Raw genomic sequence first — 19,573 nt, 5'->3', positions numbered from 1 at the left:
GACCTTGCTTTGTGCACTGATCCAAGTCATTTGGTGGAGGGGGTATTATGGTGGGGGGTTGTTTTTCAGGGGTTGGGTTTGGCCCCTTAGTTCCACTGAAGGGAACTTTTAAGGTGTCAGCATACCAAGACATTTTGGGGAATTTCACGCTTCCAACATTGTGGGAACAGTTTGGGGATGGCCCCTTCCTGTTCCAACATGACTGAGCACAAAGCAAGGTCCATAAAGATATAGATGACCATGTTTGGGATGGAGGAACTTGACTGGCCTGCACAGAGTCCTGACCTCAACCCGATAGAACACCTTTGGGATGAATTAGAGCAGAGAATGCGAGCCAGGCCTTCTCTTCCAACATCAGTGCCTGACCTCACATATGTGCTTCTGGAAGAATGAATAAAGGGGGCACAATATGGGCCCACTTTCCTGAGATTGTGGCCTCCCCACCCCGGGTTAATTTAAATACATTTATAGCTATAGGGGTATTTGTAGTTAAGGATGCTGCCCCTTTAAGGAGAAAAAAAGCAAGGGATTTCAGGATGATCCAATCAGAACCCTGGGAATGTTCTGGAATAGCAGGGATAGTTTATATAAGGGTACCAGGAGAGGGGTTTTCCCTCTTTTTCCCGTGGCCAGAGAAGGAAGATAGGAGCTCGCTCCCTCCCGCCCCAGTCGCGAGCATGTTTATGTGGTTGGGTCACCCTGGATTTCTAGGGGGGACTGTTATTTATATTTAAATATGTGGATTGCTGCTCCAGTTCTAAAAATTGAGCAGAAATAAAACTGTTTTGTTGAATTTATGATGTTATATGATAATAATAAAAGAGTTATGGATAATACATTGTTTAAACCAATAAAGGTGCCGCAGCCAATTTTTTTGCCAAGACGGATGTTTTGTGTGTTAATTGTTTATTTAGGTAAGGTATTCGGATGTGGGTGTGGCCTACGATCTCCTGATCAAACAATCCCATAGACACTCCTAAACCTTGTGGACGGCCTTCCCAGAAGAGTTGAAGCTGTAAAAGCTGCAAAGGGTGGGCCAACTCAATATTGAACCCACCGGACAGACTGGGATGCCATTAAAGTTCATGTGCATGTAAAGGCAGGCGTCACAATACTTTTGACAATATAGTGTATATATGACTTATTTGGCAAGATGTAGAAAGCAACGATGATGTACAGAGTGCAGTGATTCAAAGCAACTATTTAGAATTCAAATGATTATAGTCTAGTAAGGAAAAAGAAAAACAGATTGCATACTAAGGGGTTATTGCACCTGGCATAGTGTCAGTTCTTTTTGCTTTGTGTTACAGGAGAGCGGTTTCAGCTCAGTGTCAGTTTTTGCTAATAGTACTGCCAAAACTAACTCAGTCCATAAAGGCCTGCAGATTCTTGGCAGTAATACTGAAATGTATTGTTACCAAGTGCATCTTCAGATTGCTGAGCAGTGTGTATAAAAAAATAAATACTTGCTGTAAGATCACCAGATAACCATGGGCGCATACACACAGGTGGGGGAGACATGCTGTAATCTTCATTACGCAATATTGTCCCATTTAAATTTGTGATAAAAAATGTTACTACCGGTATTTCTGAATTAATTCGTTTAATGTAAAAAATGTGGCATACTTGAGTAAGGTACTGCTCACAGGGGTATTTTGAAGCCTCGTGTACACTACAGCTGCTAAACTGAAACCAAACTGTTTAGGAGGAGTTGGGCTTTTTTTTTTTTCAGCAGGCCCTGAATTCTCCTCTGTTATCTTATGTGTACATGTACACTCAGTAGTTCATCATAGTTTAGGGGCAGTTGAGGTTACAGGCATTTTTTTGAAAGCGTTCAGGACTGTATTTTACTGGCATTTCAAACGCCAAATGCTTGTAACCACGGTAAGCCACGTTTAGAAGTGTTCTTAAAGGGGCAAAACAATTCTTAGGCTACATGCTCACAGACATTTTAAAAAAACGGGCTGTAAAGCCAGTACAGACGGCAGGAAAAAAAACGGCGTTAAAAACGCAATTTTATCCGCGTTTTGCATTGAATTTAATGCACGTTACTCCGCGCTGGCTTTCAGCCGTGTTTCCTATGGGAGCCCATCGATTTGAATAGAGGTCACACCAGAAGTCGGATCAAGAGGATCCAACCTGCGGTGTGACTTTTGTGCTGAGAATCTTGAAGTTGGAACCCAGCGAAAATTAAAAAAAAAAATTTGCGCGAGGTCCCCCCCCAAGACGATACCAGACCCTTCAGTCTGGTATGGAATTTAAGGGGAAGTTCCCCCCCACCAAAAGAAAAATGGCGTGGGGGTCCCCCCAAGATCCATACCAGACCCTTATCCGAGCATGCAGCACGGCAGGTCAGGAAAGTGGGGGCGAGCAAGTGCCCCCCCCGACCATACCAAGCCACATGCCCTCAACATGGGGGGGTTGGTGCAAAGCACCTTGTCCCCATGTTGATGAGGACAAGGGCCTCTTCCCGACAACCCTGTCCGTTGGTTGTCGGGGTCTGCGGGCGGGGGGCTTATCGGAATCTGGGGGCCCCCCAGATCCCGTCCCCCCCAGCCTATGTGAATGAGTATGGGGTACATCGTACCCCTACCCATTTACCTGGGGAAAAAAATGTTAATAAAAAAAACACACTACACAGGTTTTTAAAGTAATTTATTAGGCAGCTCCGGGGGTCTCTTCCGTCTTTGCGGGTCTTTTCCGACTTCTCCGCTCTCTCCAGCTTCATCTCCACGTTCTTCGGCCTGTTCTCCCGCTGTCCGGTGTCTTCTGCCAGGCTCCTCTGCTATCTTCTGCTTTTTTGTCCACTCTTTTGCTAGCTCTTGCCCGGTCTTTTCCGTTGTCTTCTTCCCTCTTCACTTCTTCAGATGTTGACTGCTGCTCCCTCCCGCTGTAATGCCGTGTGCGCAGTGCACAATGACTTATATAGGCATGGGGCGGGGTCATCGCCGGTGACCCTGCCCCTTATGACGTCACAGTCCTGGGGTATGAGCGGACTGTGACGTCATAAGGGGCGGGGTCACCGGATGAAATCACCCGATGACCCCGCCCCATGCCTATATAAGTCGTTGCGCACCACACACACGGCATTACAGCGGGTGAGTGTGTCAAGTCAACATCGGAAGAAGAGAAGAGGGAAGAAGACAACGGAAAAGACTGCGCAAGAGCTAGCAAAAGAGTGGACAAAAGAGCAGAAGATAGTGGAGGAGCCCGGCAGAAGAGGCCAGAGAGCGCGGCGGAGAAGTCGGAAAAGAGCCCGGAGCTGCCTAATAAATTATGTTAAAAACCTGTGTAGTGTGTGCTTTTTTTTTTTTTTTTTTTTTTATTGACACTTTTTTCCCCAGGTGAATGGGTAGGGGTACGATGTACCCCATACTCATTCACATAGGGTGGGGGGGGGCCGGGATCTGGAGGCCCACTTATTAAAGGGGGTGCCCAGATTCTGATAAGTCCCCCGCCTGCAGACCCCGACAACCAACGACCAGTTTGCATTTGCATTTTTTTTAACCAGTGTCTCTTTAATCAAAAAGCAATGCATATAAAATAAAACTTATTTCTTTTTCAGACAGTTAGCTTTATGAAAAAAAGACGGAAACTTTGGGGGTTATTTACGAAAGGCAAATCCACTTTGCACTGCAAGTGCAAACTGCACTTGAAATTGCACTCGCTGTAAATCTGAGGGGAAGATCTGAAATGAGGGGAAGCTCTGCTGATTTTATTATCCAATCATGTGCAAGCTAAAATGCTGTTTTTTATTTTCCTTGCATGTCCCCCTCGGATCTACAGGGACTGCACTTTCAAGTGCACTGTGCAAAGTGGATTTGCCTTTAGTAAATAACCCCCACCCCCTATGTCATACATTAAATTGACTCCGTTTGGGTGCAGTGTTTAGAAACATTATTGGAGAGGGAATTTGCCCAAAGCTTAATACATTAAACCTTGCCCGACCCTTGTGATTATGACTGTGCGGTGACTCCAGGAAAGCTGCAATTTCTGCTAACTAAATTGCATTAGGAAAGTTTACAGACTGATCACAGTAACACCGCCCAAACACATTAGTTGATTTAACACCTGATCCAGCTGCTTACTGTCAGGGCAGAACATTCATATTTCTATGGGCACTCCCTGCCCTCTCCAGGCTTGCCCTGGCTGACCCTTTTGTGAGTAAATAATTGGTTGGCACGGCTGGAAGGAACTTTCTATTTGCAGTTGAATCATACCTGTACACTTGTCTGTCTGTTAGTACCTGAATATCCTGAAGCTTATATACCATGTCTGCAGCTGTTTTGCATTTAGAGCTTCTCTCCATATTCAACACTTACTAATGCTTTGAAAATGTATGTAAGCATATGCAATTATTTGAACATGTGTGCATAGTTGCCAACATTGCAAAAACAATATGTGGGACACTTTTTTGGCTGAAGGCGGAGCCGTACAATAATTAGGGGGTGGGGCATTCGTTTGTAGGCGTGGCTTCCCAAAAAATAAAACTGAAGCGCGTTGCGGCAAAAAATGGGCGTGGTTTACGTGAAATAATGGGCGTGGCTTAAATGGCCGTGGATCAAAGGGGGTGTGGTTAGAGTCTGAGATGAATGAGGGATGGAGAGGGAAAGGGGGAGAGAGGAATGACGGGACAGCAGCCCCAGATCCTACACAACAATAGAAATATGTGTATTCTAGAAAGTTTAACAATCAGCAGATAAAGATACTCCAAACACCTGGTGTTAACGCTTCAATCATCCCGGCACCATGATTGTTATGGTGTCAGGATGATTGAAGCGCATTATTTCTATTATTACATTGTAATATAAAATTAATTCATTCAACTCACCATAATGCCGAATCAGTGGGATCCCTGAGCGTGTCACTAGCCACGTCACCTGCCACCAGCAGAGTCCATCCTTGCATCAGGTGCCACAAGCAGAGTCCATCCTTGCATCAGGTGCCACAAGCAGAGTCCGTCCTTGCATCAGGTGCCCCTAGCAGAGTCCGTCCTTGCATCAGGTGCCCCTAGCAGATTCTGTCCTTGCATCAGGTGCCCCTAGCAGAGTCCGTCCTTGCATCAGGGGTCCCCAGCAGAGTCCGTCCTTGCATCAGGTGCCCCCAGCAGAGTCCGTCCTTGCATCAGGGGTCCCCAGCAGTGTCCGTCCTTGCATCAGGGGTCCCCAGCAGTGTCCGTCCTTGCATCAGGGGTCCCCAGCAGAGTCCGTCCTTGCATCAGGGGTCCCCAGCAGAGTCCGTCCTTGCATCAGGGGTCCCCAGCAGAGTCCGTCCTTGCATCAGGGGTCCCCAGCAGAGTCCGTCCTTGCATCAGGGGTCCCCAGCAGAGTCCGTCCTTGCATCAGGGGTCCCCAGCAGAGTCCGTCCTTGCATCAGGTGCCCCCAGCAGAGTCTGTCCTCGCATCAGGTGCCCCCAGCAGAGTCAGTATAGACCCCCTCAGTGCAGACTCCCCTCCATCAGTGCAGACCCCCCCCATCAGTGCAGACCCCCCTCCATCAGTGCAGACCCCCCTCCATCAGTGCAGACACCCTCAGTGCAGACCCCCCTCCATCAATGCAGACACCCTCAGTGCAGACCCCCTCCATCAGTGCAGACCACCTCAGTGCAGACCCCCCTCCATCAATGCAGACCCCCCCATCAGTGCAGACCCCCCTCCATCAGTGCAGAAGCCCTCAGCAGACCCCGATCAGTGCAGACCCCCCTCCATCAATGCAGACCCCCTCAGTGCAGACCCCCCTCCATCAGTGCAGACCCCCCATCAGTGGAGACCCCCTCAGTGCAGACCCCCCTCCATCAATGCAGACCCCCCATCAGTGCAGACCACCCTCCATCAATGCAGACCCCCATCAGTGCAGACCCCCCTCCATCAATGCAAACCCCCCTCAGTGCAGACCCCCCTCCATCAATGCAGACCCCCCATCAGTGCAGACCCCCCCTCCCATAACGCCCCCCCAGGCAGTGCAGACCCCCCTCCCATAACGCCCCCCAAGCCCCAGCACATGTGACTGTCCATTACAGCGGCAGCCGGCGCCGTGTATGTTCAATGGAGAGGGGAGGGGCCGATCCGTGCGAGAGGAGAAGCCGATTCATTGGCTGCACGGATCGAGCCCCCTTCCTCTCTACTGAACACAAGGGGGAGCGTGAAGCTTGTTGTCATAAAAATGTAAAATGCAAACATTCCCGAATTTCCCTGGGCAAATCCTGATTCGGGACAGCCTCCGATTGGGACGAGGGTCCCAAAATCGGGATTGTCCCAGAAAATTCGGGACTGTTGGCAACTATGTGTGTGAGGGCTTTTGGGTTGGGAAGTTGAAAGATTGCCCAACGTTGCAGCACTTTTTTTTATGACGCGCTGCAATTCTGCCCATTGGTACTGTGCCTATCAGCTGCAGATGTATAAGGCAGGCTTTGGGTGTTTCATAGACAAAAAAAACACCCAAAAACTACACTGTTTGCTGCCAGCGGCCAGGTTCACATATATCCGTGTCCGCTTTTGCACATGCTTTTGTTCATTTGTTAACGTGTTGTAGTCCATTTTCATATATTTTCATTATTTGTGTTGAATTGCAATACAATTTTTATTTTTTTTTTCTCCAAGATGTGAATGGCCTCATTGGATTGGATGTTAATGACATGACTTCTTGTGCATTTCAAAATGCACATAAAACACAAAGGTGTGGACCAGGCCTTAGGGGTTTTCTTTAGTCAAGGAATTTACTTTCATTCTTGGTGGGTCATCACTTGAGGGAAATGTAATCAATGAAATCTTCCTCTGAATGGAGTTGGGGAGTTTGTCAAGTGAATCCACATTCTCTTTAAAGACTGGCAGTACACCTTTGGTGTGATATGACCGAGGGAGCACTAAAGATCTTACAGCCACCTTGATGAATAGATTCTGTAAGATGGCATAGAGCAGGGATGGAGAATCTTGGCACCCCAGATGTTTTGAACTACATTTCCTATGATGCTCAACTACACTGCAGAGTACATGAGCATCATGGAAAACGTAGTTCCAAAACCTCTGGGGTGCCAAGGTTCGCTATCACTGGCATAGAGGGTTGGATTTACCATTAGTCACAAGCCTGTGGCAACATTTGCTTGACTGTTTTCACATGCAAATGTCCGCTAGCATAAAATGTAAAGTTTTTTCATGTACCTGGGAAGCCCATATGTTCATGCGCAGGTAAGCACAGGTGTAAAAGAGCATCTATGTTTGCACAAGCCATTCAGCCATTCACTGCTGTGGCTCGATGTATGCGCCACCTTCGGCTTCCCAGTAACAGAAAAATGCTGGAAAGTTTATGCTAGAGGACATTTGAGCCTGCGAACATCTATATGTATGAGCCCTATAGATGGCAGAGGTCAGAGGCACAGAGGAGGCTTGGTTATAATCAGCGCTAAAACCACAGTGAATAAAAGCAAACATGAGAATTTAAATACCAAACAAAATGTGCCAATGATAACAAGTGATATGAAAAAGAGAAAAGAATGAATTAATAAGTCCACCAATAAAGTTCAACGTAAAAACATAAAAAAATGTATGTATTTTCCATCTTAATCAGTGATGAGAGACACCTGTGTGCAGAAACCGTGGTGTTGAACAGCAAAACAGATGGAGTGCAGTGCTCCCCGAACCCCACTGGGGTTATTTACTAAAGGCAAATCCACTTCGCACTACAAGTACACTTGGAAGTGCTGTCACGGTAGATCTAAGGGGAAGATCTGAAATGAGGGGAGGCTCTGCTGATTTTATCATCCAATCATGTGCAAGCTAAAATGCTGTTTTTTATTTTCCTTGCATGTCCCCCTCAGATCTACAGGGACCGCACTTTCAAGTGCACTTGCAGTGCAAAGTGGATTTGCCTTTAGTAAATAATCCCCACGGTGTTGAGCTTCTTACCAGGCGGTAGTTAAATAGCACTACAGGTAGTTAAATAGCACACAGGAGATTAATGTCTCCCTCCGACTGCTTTGTGTCCATGTACCCCCAACAATGCTCTAAGATCAAACCAAAATACCACTCTCATAGTGTAGTAGTGTAATCCAAGCAAGACAAATGGCATTCCTATGGGCTCCACTCCGGCCACATATCCAACCAACCAATCCAAGTAGCCTGATGATGTCACCGTCATAGACAACACGGTTTTAGCGCTGCACTTCATTTGCACATTTATATTTGAGTTTTTGTGTCTGGATTCTCAGTGCTAGCATCTTTATTTATACTTTTTTTTACTTCCAAGTGCAGTATTTTTTTCCCTTTTAGGGTATTAAAAAAAAAATGTAGTTAAAAAAAAAAAAAAATATATATATATATATATATATATATATATATATTATTATTTTTTTTTTTTTTAAATATAATAGAGGGATGTTAATAAGGACACCAAAATTTGTGGGCTTACACAGACTCCAGTAACAACATTCCAGTCCCGATGTCAAAATAAATGGTGCAGGCCATGTTTTAAATGCAGTACGAATGACCTAAGGGGGCGCAATATGTGCCCACGTGCATGGGTTCGCGGCCGCTGCTCAACCCCTGCCTGTTTGTTTAAATAAATCTACATATTACTGCTTGCTGTAATATATGGTACTGTCTCTTTAAAGTTACCTGTACAGGTGTTACTTGAATGGTCCAGGTAAAACATGTGACCTGCGGAAGATTCTAGAACACACCTGGCCGGGTATATAAGGCTGCACATACCTGGACCTCTTGCTGCTGTTTGTACACTGGGCACTGATCCCCCGCCGCCCTCCATGTTGCAGGCACTTTTTGTGGTGTGTCACCCTTGGATCAAGGGGGGACAACATTTGAAGTTTTGATATTTGCTCGAGTCCTACGACTGAGCAGGTTTTTTCCTGAAAATTGACTCATTATTCAATGTGTGGTTAAGATAATTGAAGAATAAAATGTTTGTATATTATTACCATCAAACGTGCCGCGGCCATTATTCAAGCCATATGTTTGTTCTCAGTGTTTTAGTTGGTGTAAGCTGGAGGGAGGAGGGGTTTTGCGGCCTGCGATCCTATACATAGCCAAGAAAAATGTATATATTTCAAAGAGCCTAGTTTACACCATTGCAGTGCTTTGACTTGTGTTTGAAATAAGTACAGCATGCTGCATTTTTTGCACCACAACACATGTGAACGCACCACAAATGTATGTAGATCCCCAAAAAAACCTGAGTCTAAAAAAGCATTGCAAACACTCATGCTGAACTCAGGGATAGTGACGTAAACAAGCCCTTAGAGCCTCCAAGTAAATTGTATCTCAGCGGGTGACCAATAAACTTTTATTCAACATTTGACATTGGCTACAGGATTCAGGAGCGGCTCATGTTATACAATATATCTGCTGATGATCATGGAGCAAATAAGATTTGCAGCTGACCAGAGACGTAATGTAGACGGTTACATCAGCAACTCTGTAGCAAACTACAAATCCACAGAGAAAGCAAGCGGAGGGTTTGTAGCTGCAGCGGATCTCTGCTATAAAGATGCTATTGTGACATGTAAGTAAGGATTAAAACTGAACAAAGACTCTTCTGTTCTATGCTGATAAAGGCAACATTTCCCTACATCACTGCAGCTATAATGAAAACTTTGCAGGGGTTCTATTCATTCTTTACTCCAACCAAAACTGAAAAAAAATAATATATACACTTTTAAACTGAAGCTTAACCACTTCAGCACCTGGAAGGATTTACCCCCTTAATGACCATGCCATTTTTTGCGAAATGGCACTGCGTCCCTTTAACTGACAATTGCTTGGACGTGCGACGCTGTACCCAAACAAAAGGTTCTTTTTTTCCCTAAAAATAGAGCTTTCTTTTGGTGGTATTTGATCACCTCTGCGGTTTTTATATTTTGCACTATAAACAAAAAAAGACTGACAATTTAGAAAAAAAAATTTTTTTTTACTTTTTGCTATAATAAATATCCAAAAAAAAAAAAAGTCTTCATCAGTTTAGGCCAATATGTATTCTTCTACATATTTTTGGTAAAAAAAAAAAAAAAAAATCACAATAATCGTATATTGATTGGTTTGCGCAAAAATTATAGCGTCTACAAAATAGGGGATAGATTTATGGCATCTCTATTATTACTTTTTTTTTTTTACTAGTAATGGCGGTGATTAGCGATTTTTAGCGGGACTGTGACATCGAGGTGGTCAGATCGGACACGTTTGACACTTTTTTGGGACCAGTGACATTATTACAGTGATCAGAGCTAAAAATAGCCACTGATCACTGTATAAATGACATTGGCAGGGAAGGTGTTAACACTAGGGGGCGATCAAGGGGTTAAGTGTTCCCTAGGGAGGTGTTTCTAACGGGGGGGGGGGGGGTGGACTGACTGGGATTACACAGAGGGTCTTAGGCCCCATACACACGATTAGATTTTCTGCATATTTTTGTCTACAGACCAAGACCATATAATATGAGGTCAAACCTTTATGCCGTGTACACATGATCGGAATTTCTGACGGGAAATGTTCGATGTGAGCTGATTGTCAGAAAGTCCGACCGTGTGTATGCTCCATCGAACATTTGCTGTCGGAATTTCCGCACACAAATGTTTGAGAGCAGGTTCTCAAATTTTCCTATAACAAAACTTGTTGTTGGAAATTCCGAGCTTGTGTACACAAGTCCGACGCACAAAATTCCACGCATGCTCGGAATCAAGTACGAGTGGTTCACTGACTATTGAACTTCCTTTTTATAGTCCCGTCATACGCGTTGTACGTCACCGCATTCTTGACGTTCGGAATTTCCAACAACATTTGTGTGACTGTGTGTATGCAAGACAAGTTTGAGCCAACATCCTTCGGAAAAAAATCCACGGTTTTGTTGTCAGAAAATCGGATCGTGTGTATGGGGCATAAAAGTTTCAGTTTGCATGCAATCAGGCAGACCCTTGCACTACATGGTTTTGGTAAATCTGCAGAAAATCTAATAGTGTGTATGGGGTCTAAGGCTAAGGAGGAAAGTGCTACATGATGCTGGATGTCTTACAGCCAGAATTTGAGGTGGGCTCTATGTGACTTGATGCAGCTTTTTTTCATTTTTTCATTAAAACCAGCTTCCAGGTTTTATTGCCAAAGACTCTGATTGGCTACCATGCACAACTTCACCACATTCTGAGTGCACCAGTTTTAGTTAATCTACCCCATTGTCAGAAACTCTCAGGAGTTTACTAAAAGTGGAGCAAACATAATCTGGAGCAGCTGTGCAGTGCAACCAGCTTCTAGCTTAAAAAAAATTAAAAGTCAGCAGCTACAAATACTGCAGCTGCTGACTTTTAATTGGACACTTACCTGTCCCTGGGTCCAGCGATGCGGGGGATCGAAGCCCCGCTCGTCTCCCCCTCCGTTCGGCGGCGCCGGCATTGCAACTGTGGGCTCCGGGCTGTGGCTTCTCAGCCTGGCACCCACTGCGCATGCGCGAGCGGCGCCGAGCGCCGTGATTGGCCGCTCAGTTACCTGGGACCTGTAATGGGTCCCAGATGATTGACAGGAGGGAGGGAGCAGAGCGGAGCCCTTTCTGTGCCGAGGGGGAAGTGATGTCACCAGCCCAGGCACTGGAAGAGGCAGACTACGAGGGACCCCCTAGCAACAGGCATTTAGAGGTGAGTAAAAAAAAAAAAAATATCCAAATTTTTTTTGTACGTTTTTTTTGGGGGGGATTTTTCATGTAGTTTTTTTTTTTTTGGGTGGAACCCCACTTTAAGCTTGTTTAGGCTTTGAAAATGAAAGATAAAATTTGATTGGCTGCCATGCACAGCTGCTCCAGATTCTGTCTGCTCCAGGCTTAGTAAATTGCCCTCTCATAGTGTACAATGAAATCTGAGTAAGTACAGGAGAGGAGACTGTACAACGGTGTAAGACTGAGCATGGGTTCACACTAGCACAGTCTCAGAGATCACATGTGATTTGCACCCGCAACGCAGGTGCCGATCACGTGATCTCTGAGCAATGCGAGTTCAGCCATACAGTTGATATGGGGCCCCAAATAAAATTTAGCAAACAGGTGATTTTTCTCCTTCACTGATGTGCGCTGATGGGCACTGACAGGCTGCACTGATAAGGTGGCACTGATGGGCACTGATAGGTGACACTGGTGAGGAGGCACTGATGGGCAGCACTGGTGGGCACTGATTGGCAGCACTGGTGGGCACTATTGGAACTGCCCTGATTATCAGTGTAGATGTCCGTTTCACACAAGCCAGGTATCGGCTCTCCTCATGCTGTCAGCATGAGGAAAGGAATGACGATAACCGGGTTTTGTTTACGTGGTAAAAAGCCGCTGATTGTCTCTTTACCCCGATCTGTGATCAACTGTGCCCCGTGGACACAGTGATCACAGAGCGCGCCGCAGCGGGCATACGGTGGGCATGATAAGAACTGGCCGGCCGCATTTTAGCTGTCATAGTGTGGTCGGCAAGTGGTTAAGGCTTTATCTATACAACTGAAAGGGCTATAAAGGAAAAGCTTCTATAAATAGAACCTTTAGCATGCAACCACTGTAGTGTTTCCATGTTTGCTTTTATGCTCTGTTGACACTGATAAGTTGGCCATACACCATTGTATACAGACAGTTTCCTTCGCTCACCAAGACTGGGTTCTGCTGCCTAAAGACGGCCAAAGATGGTGCGATTTTCTTTCATGCAGCTACGGGTTGCAGGAAAGAAAATGGCTTGATTCTCCTATCAACACAGTCAGGGTTGATGGGGGAATCCCTCCCGTGGTGCTATTGTGTTCACAGCACGCTCAGCACTCGCCCTGCAGGGGGACGCAGCCAGCTTGCAAAGGGGAGGACGTCTATTGAAGTCATCCCGGCAAAGCAGATCCACGGTGTAGCCGTCATTCGGCTATAGCGCAGATCTGAAGGAGTTAATGTACTCAGAAGGCGCAGGTACAGCATCCAGCCCAGCTGTCTGCAGCCTGTCAAAGTCTATGGCGGGCTGAAATATGCCACAGCTGGATGGGGCTGAACGCTATACTGATTCGTTACTCCCTTTTAGGGCCCTATTCATCAGGATGTATGCACGGGAGGCAGAATACCTGTGCTCTAGACCTACATCTCAATGCATACAGCACTAAAATTGATCACTACTCTCTATGACATTCAGCCTGCCATAGATTTTTTTTTTAACACTTTTTATTAACGAATGTGCATTACAGTAACAAATTCGACAAAATGCTCAACATGGTCACCATAGCAGATAAAGTACATGTGAACCGACATGTATCAGGTTATTTGAAAATGTATATACAGCTTGCTTGGACCAGAAAATAATAGAGATATATAAAGCTTTGAATGAGTCACCGTTATTTCCCTAGGTATGAAAAATCAACATTAAGAGGTTCGAATTCTGACACTTGTTATACTTTGTCTGAGCCAATTACTGGAAATGGTGAGGGTAGATGTACACCACACATCCCAAATCTTGTTATATTTTGTTGGGCACCCTCTCTGTTCATATACAAGATTTTCATATGGCAGTATTTGGTTTACCATCTTTATCCACGTACAGACAAGCCTGCCATAGATTTTGACAGGCTGCAGACAGCGGGGCAGGATAATACACCTTTGCCTCCCAGGCGCACTAAATCGTCAGAATTGGATGCACTCGGTCTAAATGCCTACTTGACCAGATCTGGCCAGGCATTTGGATTAGGTATTATGGAGGTGAAGGTTTTATTTTGGATGGAGCAGGAAATGGTTAGAGATGTTCTTTAGAGAAATATGTTCATTAGAGAAAGTCCTTTTGGCTGTACCTCTTCTGGGTCACAGAAGTTCACTTACTTTTGCTGTTCTGTGATCCAGAGTCAGCTGATAACGTGCTAAAGCCTGCTGTCAGCTGATGTCACAGAGCCGCTCCAGACCGTGGAAGGATCTTGACCATATTGCCAGGATCCACCCTGCTGCCTGATTGACAGCTGACTTTGGCTCTCATCCGTGTGCCCGGCGCCCCATTAAGTACTGGAGGAGCGAGAACTGAGCGATCAGAGGTTATGTGATCACTCAGTTGTCGGGCTTGGGGCAGTATTACACCGATGCTGCAGCATGGAGATAAGTATTTATTTATTTATTTTTTTTTTATATAGCCCAAGCTACTCCTTTAATTACCCTCTCTGTACATATTAGGGAGACTTACCTCAGTATCTCTCATTACAGCAGTTGATATGAATATCACACCAACAGGGATACAAACAAAAGCTTATTTTGGCTGGATCAGGCAACAGACATCTCAGCTGGTCATATATGATGGAATACGTTATCAGCTACAGTATGTTGGGTATTTTCAGCTGATGGCTATTATTAGAGCTGACATTGGCGGTAATCTTCTGATCTTCCTCTCCTGTCATCCGAAGCATAAGCATACACACACAGGCAATCCAAGCATACCTGCTTATACAAAATAAAATCATCCTTTAGCACTTAGATTGTGACCAGACGTCTGTTAACAATGTGACACTTCCCTGGGTCAACCAACAGTATTGGTCACCATTCTTTATTTATCTAAAGATTGCTTTAAAGTTAACATGTTAATTAGTGACATGACTAATAAGGGCAGGTAGAGCCCCCTGTTTTATTATTATTATTATTATTATGATCATTTGTTATTTCAATGGGAAGTTGTTCCTATTTAGTGTGTAAGGCGAGGAAATCTACAACTTCCTTGGGAATGGTGGAAAGTGAACTGTCATTTTGTAATAAAGAACACACAGGATGAAAAATGAGTGATTTACTGATGCACAGTTTTCCCCATAGGCAAAATAAAACCAGTGCAGCCTATTTCACATGGGAAACAGCGATAAAAAGCAATCCTTCTTAGAGATTTCATAGGGAATAAAAAAAAAAAAGCTAGCCTTATAAATATTGGAGTACTTAAAAAGGAACTTCACCCAGTATTTTACAAATTAAAAGTCAGCATCTACAAATACTGGAGTTCATCGCTGTCTTTCTGCAGCCAATTCTCATCCCCGGAACCACCATCTTGGATTTGGGAGATGGTTGTGACTCCCTCAGAAATCACAGCTGGCTGCCAATGGCACATGGAGATTGCACGGCACAGGGAGGGTGTTCCTGCAGCCTCCTGGGTCATGTGACATGTCCCAAGAAGCTGTGGGCGGGATGAGGTGAGATCACCCTCACCAAGGATTGTGAACATTTGGAAATTGGGAGTGTGTGCTAACAAAAAAAGTATTACCCCCCCCCCCCCTCAAACAAAAGCCTGGGGGGAGGGAGAGAGAATGTGTGGTACTTCACTGTTTGAGTAAAGTTACACTTTAAGTTAAAAATAAATATTTACCCTTCCCCAACAACATGGGGTGAAAGTAACCATGATAAGGCAAACTTATTTTGTTATAATACAGGCAGTTCCCGGGTTACAAACAAGATAGGGTCTGTAGGTTTGTTCTGTTTGTAAGTCAGAACAGGTACATTTTTTAAGTGTAGCTCCAGCCAAAAAAACTATTTTTAAGCTTTTTGAAAAGCATAGGGAAGGGTTAACACCCCTGTAATGTTTACTTTGCTGTCTATGTCCCTGTTTAGAAGATTTCACCTCACTTTCTGTCCCAATGACAATTGGATTTTGAAAATTTTGGGTTGTTGTGGAAACCTTGGTGATAAAGCTTCAGTGGAGACACCTTTTTCCCATAATAACTCTTACAGGAATTAATTTTCCTTCTTAGGGGTAGATTTCCTCTCCCTGTTGTCTCCCTCTGTTTGTAAGTAGGAGTCGTTTGTAAGTCGGATGTTTGTAACTAGGGGACCCCTGTACATAATCACATTGGTGACTCTGACCATATTCCAACTATATCTCTACGGCTATGTTGCTGCAGACTTTAGCTTGTATGAGAGCAAGGTGCACAGCAAAGCTTTTACCAATTTTTCTTAAAGTATTTAACCCCTTCCCCTCCTAGCATTAACATTCCCAAGGGCCTTGGAGAGGCGAGCGCCTGATCACTTGGCTACTTTGATTGGTTGTGACAGTGCTTTCCCCTAAAGATGTTATTGGACGAAACACGTTGGGCCAGAGCCTTTGGCAGTGACGTCACTGTGCAAGGCCACGAGTCCAAGTGGCGTGCGACTTTTGTACTTGAAGCTTTATCTCTGTGACTTTGTAAGTGCAAAATCTTTTAATAAAGCAGTTTTCTATCTGGTAATGTGTATTAAGCATTTTAATCTTTTTACATATTCAAATAGCTCTTGTTCTAATTTACCAATTGGTGTGTATATACATACAGAGTCATTTAGTGGCTGGATCAGGGAAAATTAACTCCTGCAATTCAGGCGTGTTTCGACACAAAGTGCCAGTTGGATGTTATTAAGAGTATATGGCCTGTTCTTAGGAGGCATTTGGCTCTGGTAAGCATTTTGTGTGTTCACTTGGTTTAATATTTATTTTCATCTTTTTATGTTTTGCATTTTATCGCTTAATGCATTTTTTATATTAATTAATTGCATTCTTTATATTAATTATTGATCACTTTTATGAATTCATTAGCATTGGTTTATATTCTTTTGGAATTATTTTAGAATTATTTAAGGTTATTATAAGGGGCAGCACACCTAACTAATATATATTGCATTTATCCCGCCACTCTTCTATGAAGATATGTACACCAAACAGGTGCCACTTTATCCGCCTTAAATCTTCTATCAAGAAGCAGGGGTACGATATCCATACTTTTTTATTATTATAAAAAATGTAATAAATATTTATTATTTTATTTCTTAATACTCCAAAGTATCTTTTACTTCCATAGTTGTGCTAAGCTGTATGGAAGTACAAGATAGTTTAGAATATTAATAAATGTAATTGCACGGTATGGATATCGCAACCTTTCTTCTTAGGAGATTATAAACATCCACAGTATATATATTTTTATATGCAGTTTAGTACTCTATACTGGTATGTCCACCTCCTGTACCACTCCAATACTTGTCGGTAGCACAGCTTAAACAGAATAAACCAAATAAGTTCCACTTGCATCAATAGAACTCAGCTCCTTTCGGGCTAACATGGCTGTGGTTGTACACTGGAGCTAGAATTAAAATTTCTTCACCCTGTCCTAGCAGGGAGCTGTTATGTAGTTTAACATTTTCCTTTGATATTAATGTGAATATTTATGCTGTCATTTTTAGATATGCTCTGTGGGATTCTTTAATGTCATGATTCTAGTGACCAGTGGTTTGCCATATAACATTTTAACCAATAAGGAAACATTCAAGTGCACTAAACTGTTGAATCTGGTTTCTAGTTGATGGCAGTTGATTCTAGCACTCCATTGCTTTTTTCATTATGTGTTGATGTGATATGCCTCTCGCTTGTATTAATGTATATTAATTAGTGTGTATTTACTTGCAGGCCTTTTCCTGAATGCAAATCTACATCAGCACTCTGGCTAAATCAGTCATCCAACAAATATTCCCTACATCCCTGACACAATGGCAGACGAAGATCTCATCTTTAGGATGGAGGGACTGGATAATGGCCACATTTTGAAGGATTGTAAGGGTGACAGCGATGAGGAGGACAATTACTTCATCTGCCCCATCACAGATGACTACTCATCATCACCCCATGATTCTAAGAAGAAAAAGACCCGCTTCTTTGGCAGTCTGCCAAAGGCAAACGACTATGGAACCAGTTCATCTCCTAGAAACTCCTTCAATTTCAGGGTATGTAAGAATACTAAAATGTGTGGCAGTGATAGAAGGGTGTTTTTAAGTGATTTTCCACCTTCAGATGAGTTTGGTGTTTTCATTTCCACACATTTCTTTTAATATTCTTAATGCATTACATATTCTGCATTTGCCTCTGTGTGCAATTTACATGTGTTTTATGTGCAGTTTCATGTTCAAGTAACACAGCTTAATGCTGTTTTCTGAAATGAAAGAACCATATACAAACCCAAAAGAGGTTGATCTTAATTAGGGCATGAAAAAAAGAATAAAAACACTGCAGAACTCTACAAAACAACTGAAATGTATTTAGAAAAGTTTGCAGGAAGATATGTACTGGATAGTAAATTAAGATAGAACTAAAGGCAAATTATTTTTTCATTTTGGATAAAGTAAGGGAGGGTTATAACTAGGATTGTCCTGATACCGATACTAGTATTGGTATCGGTCCCGATACCGAGTATTTGCAGGAGTACTTGGCAAATGCTCCCGATGCCTAGGCAGATGCTCGTTATATGCTCCTAATGCCTAGTTCGATACCTGCACACTCAGGGATGATCAGTGCGGCGGCGGGGGACGTTACAATCACCGATCTCCCTGTGTGGCTGACAGACCCTTCTCCTCCTCTCCCCTCCGTGGCTTTCAGCTGCTCTAATAAAAGCCACACAGAGAGATCAGTGATTGTAAGTTCCCCCGCCACCGCACCGATCATCCCTGAGTGTCCCCTGTATCCTCCTCCGGCTCCCCTCTGTGCTCCTCCGTGTGCTCCTTTACACCCCCACCCCCCGTGTTCTCATCCGGTACCCGTCCTCCTCCGTTCCCCCTCCGTGTGCTCCTCCGGTTCCCCTTCCGTGTGCTCCTCCAGTCCCCCCCCGTCCTCCTCCGCCCCCCTGTCCCAGATCTGTCAGGATGGAGAGCGGAAGAAGGAGCCAGTAAATGTGTCATTTCCCGACTCCTTCCTTTTCTGAATGAACAGAGTCAGTGATCACTGACTGTCCATTCATAACTGAGCATTGTAAATTGTGTTACCATGCTTCAGTTTATGAATGGAGAGGAGCCGCTGTCTCCTGTCCATTCATGTTCAGTGCCGCTGAGGCTGCTGAGAAAGGGACTGGGGAATTAAATAATTATTATATAAATAATATATATATATATAGATATATATAGATATAGATATATAGATAGATATATATATATATATATATATAGATATATATTAGAAAATAATAAAAATATTTAATTTAAAAAAAATAAATAAAAGACTATTGACACAGTCAATGCCTCATCAGTGCCCATCAGTACTGCATATTAGTGCCACATTAAAAAAAAGTATTGGTATTGGTGAGTACTTGAAAAAAGTATCGGTACTTGTACTCGGTCTTAAAAAAGTGGTATCGGGACAACCCTAGTTATAACGCCTATCAGGCTTTTTTTGGCATCTATGTCCCATAGGGGTGATTACCCTTCACATTCTGTCTGTTAGCCAAAGCAGGAAGTCAGAGGAAATCTATCCAAAGTGAGGAAAATCCCAGGTTGTCACCAAAACTAGTGTCCCCATTGGATGATTTTCTCCCTCTATTACTGTTCTGGGGACAATCCAAAATTTAGAATTTTCTTTCACTTTCACTCTTGGTGATAATGGTAAACATGACAAATACAGAGGGTGAATCTCTCTAACAGGGACACAGATAAAACCCTGATAGACGTTCTAATTCTTCTCTGTTCTATCAGAGACTACATAATAAGACCCCTTTCACACTGTGGAGCTTTGCAGGCGATACAGCGCTAAAAATAATGCCTGCAAAGCGCCCTGAAAGAGCCGCTGCTGTCTCTCCAATGTGAAAGCCCCGAGGGCTTTCACACTGGAGCGGTGCGCTGG

General features: G+C 43.9%; 1 protein-coding gene across 3 annotated transcripts in view; it reads left to right on the top strand.

The window, feature by feature from the left end:
• EEF2K (eukaryotic elongation factor 2 kinase) overlaps positions 1–19,573 on the top strand; it is a 142,856-nt gene that overhangs the window by 26,863 nt on the left and 96,420 nt on the right. For all 3 annotated transcript variants that reach the window (XM_073591041.1, XM_073591039.1, XM_073591042.1), the window contains exon 2: positions 17,378–17,691. In XM_073591041.1, coding sequence (XP_073447142.1) covers positions 17,458–17,691 — 234 coding nt within the window. In that variant the 5' untranslated portion in view covers positions 17,378–17,457. The remainder of the gene's footprint in view (positions 1–17,377; positions 17,692–19,573) is intronic.

This window comes from Aquarana catesbeiana, linkage group LG06, assembly GCF_042186555.1.
Source record: "Aquarana catesbeiana isolate 2022-GZ linkage group LG06, ASM4218655v1, whole genome shotgun sequence".
NCBI classification, from domain to species: domain Eukaryota; kingdom Metazoa; phylum Chordata; class Amphibia; order Anura; family Ranidae; genus Aquarana; species Aquarana catesbeiana.
The sequence above is the reverse complement of the archived record's forward strand: the minus strand, read 5'-3'. Positions and strand labels throughout refer to the sequence as shown.